Consider the following 14,587-nt stretch of genomic DNA (forward strand, 5'->3'; position numbering starts at 1 on the left):
GCTAAATTTAAGGCCCACCAACCCTAAACACTTTTATCTTGAACTTGAGGCTAATATTTGTAGCAATTCTTCATTGAGAAAACCAGTTGCTGTCTCATTTTTTTTTTTTAATCTGTGGATTTTTCTTTACAGTACCAAAGCTGTTATTGAAGAAGGTTTATGTCTTGGTACTTTCACTCTATCATTGCAGAGTGTAATCTTTTAGCCGGAGTAAAGTGCTCCTCTTGTATTTATTGAGTTGCCATCTATTTCACGTAAGGGGTTTCCCTTCTCCTGTATCAAACTTTAGAAGGAAGACAATGGGGGAGATTTTTATTTTTCTCAATCCCTATATCACAGAGCTGTTTAATTTTATTACAAATTTGAGACCTTCCAATGCCAAGCTGCAAGAAGATACGTAATGCTTTTCCTTCAAATAAGAAATCAATAGTATTAATTTATATACAAGGTTGAGGCACCAGGGTCTGCAGTTTGCCAAGAGGGAGAGTTTTCTCATCAGTGTGAGATGGAATTTTTTTTAATGAACTCTTCCTTTCTGCTGTCTCCTGGGCCAAATATCTTTCTCTGCAGCCAAGACACTCTAGGAAGGGACACTGTGGAAATAAACTGTGAGCTCTTTATCCTACTGGGTCACAGGCTCTAATTGGTTGCTTGGAACCATAAGGTGGGTGTTGATTTTATTACAAACAGAAACTGTTTAGCTGGAGATGGGCAGAACTTTTGGGGGGCAATAAAATGTGGATGGGGGCACGCGAGTCCTACGTATTACTAAGCTGGGTTTTCTTTTGTTTTGAATAGGTCGAATATATTCTACCGAGCCTGTATAGATATTCCCAGGGGCACCGAGCTTCTGGTGTGGTACAATGACAGCTATACGTCTTTCTTTGGGATCCCCTTACAATGCATTGCCCAGGATGAAAACTGTAAGAATTTATTTTAGCTCTGAATTTACATCTCAAAAGCCCTATTTTAAAGCTAACTTTTTAAGAGTGTTGTTTGAAACTCCTAAAATGCATTCAGTCTGCCATAAACACAAATGTGCTAAAGTCTGTTTCATCATTTTCTTTTCCGTATGTGTCCTTTGCTTTTTCCCAGGGCATCTTGACTTGTACAGGCCAGTCCTTCCTCACCTGTTCACAATGTCAAAACCTTTCTCAGAGTTTTAAACAATCGCCAGCAGCAATGTTAAAGCAGCTGGTGTTTACTGAGGGCCTAGTGCCTGTCTGGTTCTCTGCTTGCCGCCTTACAGCGATGTAAGAGCAGCATAAGGTGCAACTTCTGCTCTGAAGGGCTGCGCAGTCCTGCTGCAGTCATACCACATGCAAAAGCAACAGAATGAGAAAACAGCGCCCTTTCATCAGGAGCAACCCCTCCCGTCCACAGGGTGGGCTTCCTCCTAAGAGGTCACTGCACGAGACATGGTAGTAAAAACTGTAGACATATCACAGAGGAACTTGAGTCTCTCTGCATTTCTTAGTCTAAATGAACCCTGTAATTTTCTTCTCTCTTTCTTACCATGGCCGCCATTATCTTCTAAAAGGTAATTAACTTCTAGGCAAATGCAGACTTGCAACGCTTTTCACTTAAACTTTATATTTTTGTTTTATCAATTCTTTGGAGACTATTTTAAGGTGATTTTCAGTATTTGGAAGAGAATTAGGGGATTCTACTGTGCTTCAGTGAGAGACACTGGTTTCGATGCTGCTTTTTTCTTATCACAAAGTTGACTAATCTACAAATTGATCATTTGGGATTAAGCAACAGAAAAGGAAGCCCAGAGAACAGATCTATTTAAGAAACCTTATTTCAAAAAAAAAAATTTATGTTACTTTATCCTTTTCTACTTAACTTTCTTTCTCACACACACACACTCCAATAAAAAAAATGTTCGTGTTACTACTGAACAAAATGCTGATGACCAGGTATTTCTCTTCCACATTGCTTTTATTTTCTTTGTGAAAAATAAAATCCTCAGAAGGCATATTACTATCAACTTTCCTTTTCTACTTTAACCCAAAACCAATCTCAAATCAAAACACGAATCTTTGGACATTTAGCAAATTCCAACTTCCCATTGGAAAGTTTCTTTTCTGCAATGATACTCCTGTTTGAGGCAGTGTCTGTTTGCAGAGGAGAAAATTTCAGTGTTGGACACTGTGCGGTTGGTATTAAAGGCAGATGTGGACGTGGAGGCCAGTGTGCTCTCTCTTCCCAGAATGGCTCCATGCTCCAGCTTCCCTAAAACTAGCTCTAGGTCCACGGACAGAAAAACATCAGTATGAGCACTCACCCCCAATCCTGTCTGCTGATATGGGCCTGTCCATAGAACTTCGGTATAAGTTTACCTTCTGAAGTATGAACTTTGATCCAAAAGGATTCCAGAAATCTTTTAATAAAACCTGCTACAAACTCTGAAGATGTCATTATGGTGTGTGTGTTGAGGATTATCTGGGCATAAACATAGCAAAGTCTAGAGTTCTAAAGTACATAGCACATAGTCAGACTAGCCATTCATTCGCTCATTCATTTATCCATTGCTCAGATATTTATTGAATACCTGCTGTAGGCCAGTGTTTTTGTTAGGTGCTGTAAATACAGCAGTGAACAGAATAGACATGAATTTCTGCCTCATGGAGCTTACCTTCCTATGGAGGAAGACACATTATCAACAAATAAACTAATAGACAAATAGTTTGTCAGGTGGTGGGAAGTATTGTAGAGATAACAAAACAGAGAAGAGGTAAGGCATGCCAGGAGTTGGGAACCGCAGTTTTAGAGAGTGATCAGGGTAGTTGCTTCTACCTGTGTCACCTTTGGGATAAGACGTCAGGAGGTGAAAGAACTAGTCATGTGTTATCTGACTGTCTGTCTAGAAGTGCAAAGGCCCCAAGATACGAATGTTCCTGGCTCATTGAAAGGGTATCACAGAGGTTGGCATAGGTGTTTGGGAGTGAGTGAGGTGGGAAGAAGTTACCTTAGATATGGGAGCAGGGAGGATCTTGTAGGGTCCAGGAGGCCACTGTCAGGACCCTGTCTTTCACTCTGTGAGGGCTGGGCGAAAGGGGGCTAGTGCAGAGATTTGAGCAGAAGAGTGCTATGATCTGACTGAAGTTGTAGCAGGTTGGCTCTGGCTAGTGAGTAGAGACAGTAAGGGGTCAGGGTGAAGCAGGGAATCCAGGTAGAGGCTCTTGCAGGAATCCAGGAGAAGGATGTTGGTGCAGACCAGTGTAGATGTGGTGGAGGTGGTAAGAAGTAGTTGGATCCTGGATATATTTTGAAAATAAAGCCCACAGCAATGGCTGACACATTACATGCTGAGTGAGAGAGAGAAAGAGTCAAAGATAACTCCAAGGTGTTGGTCGGAGCACCTGGAAGGATGGAATGGCTATTTCCTGAGTTGTGAGTCAGAAAGGGAAACTGCCCTGGAATGACGACGTAGGGAATGCGGTTCTCACCATTGACATGGATCTTTGGGGTGGAAGTCATACATCTACAACATTCAGCTTTGTGGCGTTGTTATAGGATGAGAGGGGTTTTGGGATTGGGCTGGAGGATTCCTGTGTGCTGTTCACAGCCACCTGAAAATGGATGTCTAAGAGGGTACCATCTGGTCTTCAAATTCAGTGCCAGAGTGCCATCAAAAAGTATACTTTTCAGTCCTTCTCCTAGAGTCCAACCCACCTGAAGTGTAGCTGATTAGAGTATTGAATAAACTCTACCAGGGTATATGCTACATCATTTAGCACCTGAAATCCTTGGAAGAAAATTCACAAAGCCACAGCAGCTTGAAGTATTATGAATTTAGTCGGTAAACTAAGCAGCTCTTTTGGGTTGTGTTCAGAGCTCTAACTGAGGGTGAAGGGAAGTTTAAAAGAATTAAGTCACTGACTCAAATGCTCAACAGTGACAATCCGCCTTCCCTCTAAGGGTATTATAGGAATTTTATTTCAGTTCCTGTCTCAAAGTCATATATCTATCATGTGACTGGCCACCCAAGAAACCAGTAGAAAGCTTCATCAGATGGTGTGGGGGAGATAGGTATATGACTTTGACTCCAAGATGGATTCTTGTTCCATATGATTCACTGAGAGACCTGGGGATGCTTATAATGAGGATTCCTTATTCTGTAGTGAGAAAATACTCTGTGTGATTTAAAAGTACAAATGTGTGAAAGGGCATGGACAGATAATTTAACAGAAAGCCTTCCACAGTCCTAAGTAATTTAAATAATTTCAACTGGATTAGCAATTCTAAAACAATTTTTTATCCTACTGAGTGAGCCACAAAATAAATTGGGAACCTTAAAAAGAAACCCCTTGAAATCAAAGACTTACTTGACAAGTGTCTCCACAGAGCCTCCTTATAGTTCTATGCACACAGTAAACAATTAATAAATGCCCACTGGAAAAATATTGAGAATCTTATTGCCATTAAGCATTGGGGGATTAAATATTTCAGCCAGACTTTTCTTTGTTAATGAAATCGATACTTGGCCAAAGATATTAAAGGAAAATATGATTTTACTTAGTGAATAATACTTACTAAACACTTTCATTTATAAAAATACCATTTTCTTTCCATGGTTCTTTCAACATGGAAAGTACACATTTCCTATTGAGCATGTGCAGCGGGTTCAGGCTCCAGAAATCACCCCGCTCTGGCAGTGGCCGTGAAGCCGCGGGGCACACGCTCTGCCCGCTCTGCCTGCTCTGCCCAGACAGGCCATTGGAAGCTCCGTGGCCTCAAAGAGAAGGCAGCATTTCACACAGGCATTTGGGTTCTGGAACCAATTCCCCAATTCCTATTTTCTTTTAAAAAGCCAGAGTTTTCAATGTAACAGAGCTCCAAAGAGAGAGCTCTTCTTTCACAAGAGCCCCTTGTCGACAGATTGCATCCCCAAGAAGGAGCAAGTTCCCCAAAGCTTCTAGTGGGGGATTAGCTCCTGCAGAGTGTAAAGACCATGGTGTATTCGTATTCATTTCAGAGGAAATGTTTTTTTAAAAAACCTTGGAATAAATGTCCAACAAGTCTTCCTGCTGCGTTTTTTGCCTTGGCCTATGGAGCTGAGGTAGCAGAATGTGAAAGTGAGGGCCGTGCGGGACTTGTGGTGCCAGAGTGAACTCTGCCTCTGGGAGGCCTGCCTTTTTCTTTTAATAAAGGGGCACTTCTGTGTAGTCCTCTTCTCCCTCACTCTCCCTTCAATAATGAAAAATTCAGCCCAGGGATAAAAACGGCCCTACTGAAGCCTTATATTCATGAACATTGAGGAGATTACACACAGTTTCATCCAACAAGAACATGTGTGTGCAGGGCTCTATGGGAAGCATAGCGAGGGGGTACGGACACGCAGGCCCTGTCCTCAAGGCACCCGGTCTAGGAGGAGGCACCTAAGCCCACGACTGCAATGCAGAACACCATGCATGTGCTGTGTGCGATGGCCGTAGCAGCGGGGCAGAGCAGAGGCCGGGGTGTGAAGCTGAAGATCAACACAGTTGGGAGCGGTCAGGGTTCTGGGCCCCTGTGTACAGTGTTAACGCTGGAATTGGTCTCCTCACATAAATCCAGGACCCAGAAGTTATATTTTGGCCCTGAATGAGAACTGGCAAAATGCTAACTTCAAGAAGGAACTGTCCTGCTTGAGCCATTGGGTGAACGCAGAATGTCACACTCTATAAAGCAGCCCTTGCTAGGGAATGGTGTGGGCCTGATTTTGTTCTGCCTACCAGGTATGGAAACCTTGGGCCAGGAAACTAATATAAAATTGGTCCAGAAGTGGAGAAACCTGTAAGAACCTGGAAACAAAGGAGAAATCACCCATTGGGATGCCTCTGTATCTGTGCAGGACTCCTACAGAAGGTCACTCACTGATAATGCATTCACAAAGAAATGGCAAAGACACAGGGACACCACTGTCATTGAGAGATTTGACCCCTTGGGTGCTGTGGTATGCTGCCCAGATCTCAACCTTGGCACAAGGTTGAGGCCCTCATGCCCCAAGTTCCTGGTAAAGCAAGGGTTGACAGCTCTCAGGTGAGTTTGTCTCCAGAAACTACCTGTAGCTTGAAAGCCTCTTTACCTTGGCCATGCTCTGTTCGCCTGGACCCTGTGTCTGCTGACGGTCAGTGGAGGGGGTAGGAAGGACTGGTTCCCTTGTCCCAGAGCAGGGCAACTCTGAAGGAACTCCCCAGCCCCAGACCTAGCAATCTCCTTTCTCAGCAGATCCTCTTGCCTCACTCCCCAGCAGGCGTTGATTCAGGAGCACACTTTGAGGAAACCTCCTGCATACAAAACTCCAAATCTTCATTTCAGAGTCTGTTTCCCAGGGAACCTGACTTAAGACGGGCACGCTCAGGTTTATAGTTCCAGGCCAGGCCTCTCCACTGAGCCCGAGACTCCCGTCCATCTGTCTGCTCCACATCTTCTCTTGCATGTCTCACAGGCACCTCAGAGGTATAAAACTGAAACCACCTGCCCACTGCCGCCACCTGCCTCTCCCCCGTTCAGTAAGTCTCACTCCCATTCAGCCAGTTGCTCTTTCTAGAAACCGAGACACCTTGCTCTTCCTCACCCTTCTAGCCAATCAGTTACCCAGTCCTGCTGGGTGTGTATTCCTAAATGCGTTCTTTGCCACTTCTGCTGCCACCAGTCTGGTCAGCATCATCACGAGTTTTGGTCTGGACCACTGCAGTACCCTCCTGAAGGTCAGTCACATTGTCCCCCTTTCAGTATCACAGTAGCCCAAGTAAAGGTGCATTGATTTGCTATTTCAGCTTTCTCACTTGTTAATGGGTAGTTTGGCTACATAGATCAAAACCCAGAAAGGACCATGGGCTTCTATAATTCTCCTTCCAAGAGGTAATCAGTTGACAGAGTCTTGGATGTCTTTCCAGACATTTTTTTTTTCCCCCAGTTAAGCATCAAGCATCATCTCCCACTCTTTCTCTGGCTCTCCCTCTGTCCCCTCTGCCTTTCATACAAACAGTAGCATGCTATATACATTGTTCTGCACCTCGCTTTTTCATTTACCAATATAGAGTGATGATACATTTAAAACATAAATCTGATCTCACACCCTAGCTTAAATTCTTTTTTCGGCTTGCAATTACTCATAATAAATCTCATTTCTTTAATATGATAGCCTTTGGGGCACATAGAGTCTTTAGAAATATTTTGCATGGCTCACATAATGTTTTACAGAATTAGAATGAAACATCATTCAGCTGGCCACGCCCTATTCAGTTTGCTGCAGACCCGAAGCCCTCAGTTGTAGCGACTTGCCTCCTGTCCTTTGTTCCCGGCACCTGCCAGGCTGCCACGGCATGGACGATTGCGCTGCCTTCTTCTCCAGCCGTAGCCGCGGCCCCTCTCTCCTCCTTTCTCTGACCACCGTAGCCCTCTCTCAGTTTCTTCAGAGCTCTGAGTGCCTTCTCTCTTCAGCACGCCACACAGGCCCTCTGGCACAGTGTTCCCACGCGTTGCCTTTTCCGCTTTTCACACCCCTGTCTGTTCCGTATCCCCTTCGGGACTCACATGCAGGGTCCCTGCTTAGGGAAGCGCTGTCCACCCCCCCACCCCCCCGAGTCTGCCATCCTGGACGCAGGTTTTCCTCGCACCCGTTCCTTTTCTCTCATCGCACTTTTCACGCTGGTATCAACTGTCATATTCTCAATTCTAAAATTCATATACTTTTCACTTTCTGAACCTGGAAGATGTCTTACTGTGAATGATAACTTACAATTAATGATATGACTTGCCATTAATGGAATTTTAGATTTGACGAAACTGAGTAAATATTGATCTGTAAAAGCAGTTGTTTACCATCTGTCTCTCTCACTGGAGTTTAAGCGGCACAAGGACAGGGGCTATGGCTTTCCTGTCCCCTCTGTATCTGCAGCACTTGGCAGTGTCAGACATGTAGTAGACACTCAGAAACTACTAGTGGATTGGAGGAATGGGCAAGGGAGTGAAGCAGAACTTTGTTTTATAGATCCTGAATTTGCCTCTCCATGTTTTAATTGTCCAAGATTTGATGAGTTTATGTTCATTCTTATTATATCTTTTAGGGCTTTAAGAGTTTGTCCTCTTCCCATTAATCTTTGTTTTGTAGACTGAAGAGATTTTACTAGCTCGGTATGTCTTCAGATAGAAACCACTTCATCTTTTTGATCATTTTAGTTAGTCATGTTTCGACCTTTACAGTTATCTGGATTGTCTTGAGTTGGGATGAAATAGTGTTTTCTGAATTCATTTCCTATTTTCTGTCTGATAATTCCCTGCATTTTGTTGCTTTTGATTGTTGTTATAAATCAAGTTGGTATTTAGAAAGAATAATCTTCTGTGTCCTTTAGGTCCTGCTTTAAAAAATTATACTTTGTAGACCTTTGGGGTGCCATGGAAGTTTGCTGGACCTCTGCAGGACAGTTTATAGAGCAAATAAAATTATTTATTCCTATCCTTACTTTTTCTTCTCTGTAAATTAGATGCTTATTTTATTCATTAGGATTGAGTTTATGCACAAGTACACTAAAGGATCATGCCAGAGTAGACTACAGAGTGCAGGCATTGCTACCTATATATATAAAAAAAAAAAAAGTTACATTAATATTGAAGTGTCCCAGAGAAGAAATAATAACACAGAAAAGAATTTCATTCCAACCATTCCAACTCTTATTGCCTAAATACTACTATTACTGTCATTAACTCAGATCTCATATATCCTAGATTATTTTACAAACTGGTCTAAATTTTTTCTTTATTACCATTTTGACATTGATCATTAAACTTAACAAAAATTCATTGGCCCACAAATTCTTCAGTTTACTATAAAGGTTTTGTGACCATAACAATTTTTGAAAATTAATTTATTAGATCACTTTCCTGAAGCTTAAGTGAAATGTCAGAATTTATCATCTATTCTTAGAGTATTATTTCCCCCCAAAGACATCTTAACCCTGTTCCCCACAGTGAAGTTTCTGGCTGGATTTCCTGTACTCATGCATGTTGATGACATCTTCATTCCACAGTCTTCCCACTGTGCCTGCCTTCCTGCTAGTGTGGCATTTCCCAGTCTGCAAGAGCTTAGTGTTGCCTGAAAACTTGTGGGTTTCCCTGTGCTTTGTCTTTTCCAGATTAGTTATGAATGGGCAAAACAAGATGAGTTCTACCTTGATTTCTGATGATACTACTGTTTCTATTTTTTATTAAAAAATGCCAAAATCTGATAAGATGTTCCACCTTATCTTTCAATAAATCCCTTTAAAAAAATAAACAGTCTGTGTGCCATCAAAGGTTTTTTGAAAGTCTAAAATGTGTGGACAAATTTCATCTTCATTATACACTTTTGCCCCAGAATTTGAAATTATACATAAATATTTATATGTACATAACCCTGCATATATGTATGTGTGTATAAGTATATGTGTATATGTATATATGACATATATTCATGTGAGATGTACTAGCTATAAAATGGCCTTTTCATTTTTGAAATATAGCTAGTGAACAGAGACAGTATAGGAGTGTGGTCAGAAAAAATTCTCTGAAAGTCAAAAAGCTAAAGCTTCTAGCTTATCTGTGTGTAACCCTTGCAAGTTATTGGACCTTCTTAGACTTGAGCTGTTTTTATTTATTTATAAGAGTAGGATTACATCACTGATTCTCAACCGCAATCATACATTAAAGGCACTTGTAGAACTTGAAAGAAATGAAGATCCCTAGAATCTACCAGTGACTCTGATCTAATTTTTTTACCTCACCCAAGAACATGTTCATTGATTTTAGAGGGAGGAAGGGGGAGAGGGGAGAAAGAGAGAGAAAGAGAAACATCAATGTGAGAAAAATATCAATCGACTGGTTACCTCCCTTATGCACCCCAACCATGGATTGAACCCACAACCCAGGCATGTGCCCTGACCTGGAATTGAACTGCTACCTTTTGGTGCATGGGATGATGCTCCAACCAACTAAGCCACCTGGTCAGGGCCTGATTTAATTTTTAAAAAATCTCCCCTATGAGTCTCAGGTGCAGTCGGGGTCAAGAACTGCCAACTAGGAAAACTCTAGGCTCTTCCCAGGCCTCTGAGTCTCTTGCTTTATTTTTTCTTCTCAGAATGGGATGGATCATGTCAACAGAGTATTGTAGACTGAACTATTTCTTTTGTCGGGTTTGTCTAATTATGTGTGATTGTACAGAATGCTCTGAGTTGAAGTGTCCTTAGTGGCAGCACATCACCTCCTCTGTGTCCCCACACTTGGTGTCTACTTGTCCATTGAAGCACAGGGCCTCCTTGCAGTCATGTCCTCTACCATTCTCTCTTCAGCATTAAGTATGCTTGAGTTTTCATGCTGCATTGGAACCTCAGCAGTTGTCTGTGGCTGAAAAGGATAAGAGTTCCCAGTTCATGAGGTTTTTTCCATGTGGCCTTGAATTAATGGCCAGCAGCCATGGTTTACTTCCCATCACTAATCTTTTTGCCAATCAAATGTTTTCAAAATTTTTTTGGTCTCTAATTTTCTTCTCTTGTCCATCATATAGTCTGTAATCTTCTTGACCCCTGAAATAATCAATAAATACATTTATTGACACAGTAGGTACTCTAAAAATGAGAATAATAGTTTTTAAGCATATTAGGTTCTAATCACTTCTGAACCTGTGGGTTGACCAGTGAATATGTGATATATATTACACATAATTAACACATAACTTAAAAAAAGAAAAACAAATTTCAAGTATATTAGGTTTCCTTCCTCAGAAATGTTTCTTCTAATTCTTTCCTCACTCCCCCTGCCACTGCCCCAGTTCATGGTTGTCTTCAGTCTGGTCTCTTTTCCCTTTGTAATAATAAGATTTGGCTCCTGTTAATGGTAGACCCTGTGATGAATGCTTTCATTATCTCATTTAAACCTCATAAAAGAGGGTTTAACAAAGAGGAGATCAGGCCTCATAGAGCTCAACATCTATTGAATGGTAACCATGGCATTTACTAAATGTTATCTATGCATTATCTCACTCACCCTTTGGGTGACCATTTTACATTTTACTAAATGTGGATGTTTCATACTTGCCCACGGTCACACAGCTAGTAAATAGAGGAGTTAAAACTAGGCCACTTCAACCACAAAACCATGCTGCGATTACTTTTAGGATTATTATTACCACTGTCTTCATTTTACAGATGGGGAAACTAAGGCACAGAGAGATTAATTAACTTTCCTAAGAGAATTCAGTTACTAAAAGGCAGAGTCGGGATTTGAACCTAAGTCTTTATGATTGCAAAGCCGAAGTTGCAAGCACTGTAATCCATTGCCTCCCATTCTGACTTTATCCATGGCATCCTGTCTAAATCATGCCTCACTCAAGCCTTCACTGAACACTGATATTTTTTTTTTCTTGCTATTTCTGCTCAGAAACAGTCTGCATCTATTTCCTAGGCCTGAAGTCTTTTGTTTATTTATTCCTTTGGACTTTTAAGGTCCTTTGAGGTCTTGCCCTCCCCCACCCCTGCCTTATTCCCACAGCGTCGAGAACCCAGGGCCCTGCTTAGCCGGCCTGTCTCTCCCACCATCTCACCGGTATGCCAGACTTCTGTCTCCAGGTATCTTTCTTAGTTTCTTTCATCTCTTCAGCCAGTTTTTTTTGAATACCTCTCCTGTGCTGGCAGGGTCTGGTGGAAGGCCTGAATCTACCTCCCCTGCACTGCTCAAGGCCCTCGTCTCTGAGCAGCCCCGCTGTCCTCTCGCCCTCTGTGGCTATGCCTCCCATCTGAACTCCCTCCAAACCCGGGGGGCAGGGTGCAGCCTTATTCCGGAGTCCTTATGCCTGAAGTCATAAGCGAACTCCATGAGGGCCTAGGCTGTGTATGCACAACCTCTAGCATGTAGTAGTTGCATAATAATAGGCATTGAATGAGTCATTAAGTTGTGATAACAGTGCTTCCCCCTCAAATCACATTGTCTGCCTAATACGTTAATTCTGAGTCCAGAAAAACAAAGTTTCAAAATGTTGACTTACAAGAAATTTTTTAAAGTGCATGTTATTGTGTTTATTTTAAGGGCCAGTAAAACTGATCTTCTAAAACTCTGTTGTTCTCCCAGTAAATGTCCCCTCCACGGTAATGGAAGCCATGTGTAGACAGGACGCCCTGCAGCCCTTCAGCAAGAGCAGCAAACTCTCCCCAGCCACTCAGCAGCGCTCCGTCGTTTTCCCACAGACTCCGTGCAGCAGGAACTTCTCTCTTCTGGATAAATCGGGGCCCATTGAATCAGGATATAACCAAATCAGCGTGAAAAACCAGCGAGTCCTTGCGAGCCCGACTTCCACGAGCCAGCTGCACTCGGAGTTCAGTGACTGGCATCTTTGGAAATGCGGGCAGTGCTTTAAGACTTTCACGCAGAGGATCCTGTTACAGATGCACGTGTGCACGCAGAATCCCGACAGGTAACCCCGACTCTCCCTGCTCGCTAGCGAGGTCCACTGCTTGCCTTCCCGACAGGTTCCATCACCTCCTCCAGCCACCCCTTGGGGCACACCCTGTGATCAGAGGTGTCTGCATTCTGGAAGGTCACAGTCGTGGCTTTATTGTTGAGAAGGGCTGCAGGGACAGTGGTTATTGAGAGGAATCTGTGCTTGCTTTCCAAACAGTTCTGTCCAGCTCTAAAAGGGAGCAAAGTAGAAGAAATACTTGTGAATATCAGAGATGGGAAAATGAGGTCAGGATAATTAGAATCCTCTCTGTCTTCCAAAGATATTATATCTGGCTGCTCTGCTGCTGTCACGGTCATTTCAGGGTTCACCTCCGGTGTGCCGTGGTATGAACTTAATTAAGTACTCAGAGGTAATGAATTGGAATTTTTTGCTTAGCACTATTTTTCTTCAGAGCATGCGAACCCATAAATCCTGCAAAGCTGTCAAAAGGAAATACCTACTCTGCTAGTGATGTGGAGGAAAACAGATGCCACTTATTCAATAAACTAATATCCACACAGAAGAAAAATGTTGACTAGATACCTCAGAGTCAAAGTTGGTTTGAAAGTTTGTCAATAAAGAATTTTATGACCATGAACTGAAGATGAAATTTAGCTGAACAAGTGAATTAAAATTTCAGGTACTCTGACGAGTGGCATAGTAGATATAATGGAACTATTATTTATGAATCAAAACTGGTTTATTGGACAGCCTTGATAGCTGGGAGCTCCAAAGACAAAAATCAAATTAATTCAAAAAGAAAGGGTTGTGTTTTATCTCTTCTTCATGGCCTATGAAAATTTGATCAAACCCCAAATATCTAAGAATAGCATTGAAAAAGCACTTTGACTATAAAAACAGGAAATACTTTTTGGAAGTAGGAAAATAGACTAGGAAGCAGGACTCCTGAATTATTTTCTTAATTTGGCCACTGGATTTACCTTAAGCCGCTTGGCTCTGCTTGCCGTATAATGTACACCCCGCTCTTCCCTCCCAGCTCTGTAGGCAATGATAATATGCTAGGAAACGCAGCTGGGAGAATGGGGTGTGGTAGACAGGGGGTGGATGTTTCCTAAAATAATAATAACCCAATTTAGGGCCCATAAACACACTTACCTAGTGTACATGTTTTTATTTGTGCCATCTTAGAAGCAGTACTGTAGCTAATTAATGTTGAAACGTTTGCTTTGGGGCTGTTAAGGCAGCTGTGTCTTTATAATCTTTTACTTCCGATATAAAAGCCCCCACCCCCACCCCGGTGAAAATTAGCACTATTGGCTTTAGAGGTGGCACAAAAGCTTTGAAAATGTTACCTTCACTCGGAAAGGATTTTTTTTCTGAAAGTTTGCCTTCCTTGCAAGAATATGTATAGCCTCGAGGTATACTTATTCAAAGTTTGCAAAGCATTTTAGTTTTGTAGGAACGAGATGCATTAAGTCCTGTTATTATAAATGTACTTTTTAAATTGAGTGAGTTCAAATGTATAGATTTGTTATTCACATAGATTTGTTGGTGTCATAATAACTGAATAGGCAAGGTAAAATGAAATGATAGTTGAAAGCTTCTGGATTTCAGAGCTTAGCTTGGAGTATGATATAATTCCACACTGAATGCCACATAAAGCAATGCAAATACATCACAGTAAACAGGGAGATACCAAAACAGACTGTTTGGACTGACCCCAGTCACACTGAGAAAACCGTATGTGTATTATGGTTTAAGTCCTTAGGAGGTCCGTCTTATCAAATAGTAGTGCCCTAACTTGTAGCACATCTGTATAAATTGTCAGAAAAGGACACGACACGTTAGGAAACTTATGTGTACAAAATACACTTCCACCAGAGACTGTTAGATCAATGCTCATTCTAAGCTGATTTCGAGTTCTTGGCAAAATCCAAGTGGCACAAGACCCCTGCCCTGTGCTAGACGCCAAAGGGCTTCTCTGACTCATGTCCAAGTTTAGTGTGGCCAGGCCTTCCCTTCCCAGGTGAGGGTATGTAACAGGTGCTTGATTTCTATGTAGATAGCCGGAGAGGGATTCGATTGCTCAAGCATGGGTTCCTGCTTCTCCCTTTCCTGTGCTTTGTTGCTGATATGAGAGGTGGTCACATCATTCATAAACCA

At 42.1% G+C, this 14,587-nt stretch overlaps 1 protein-coding gene across 1 annotated transcript in view; it reads left to right on the forward strand.

The window, feature by feature from the left end:
* The window catches only part of PRDM6 (PR/SET domain 6), a 94,987-nt gene that overhangs the window by 66,385 nt on the left and 14,015 nt on the right, over positions 1 to 14,587 (forward strand). Inside the window, exons 4-5 of the mRNA XM_090279062.1 lie at positions 799 to 923; positions 12,094 to 12,436. Of these exons, the coding sequence (XP_090135188.1) occupies positions 799 to 923; positions 12,094 to 12,436 (468 nt within the window). The remainder of the gene's footprint in view (positions 1 to 798; positions 924 to 12,093; positions 12,437 to 14,587) is intronic.

This window comes from Furipterus horrens, unplaced genomic scaffold, assembly GCF_987537825.1.
Source record: "Furipterus horrens unplaced genomic scaffold, mFurHor1.1.pri manual_scaffold_5, whole genome shotgun sequence".
In the NCBI taxonomy this organism is placed as follows: domain Eukaryota; kingdom Metazoa; phylum Chordata; class Mammalia; order Chiroptera; family Furipteridae; genus Furipterus; species Furipterus horrens.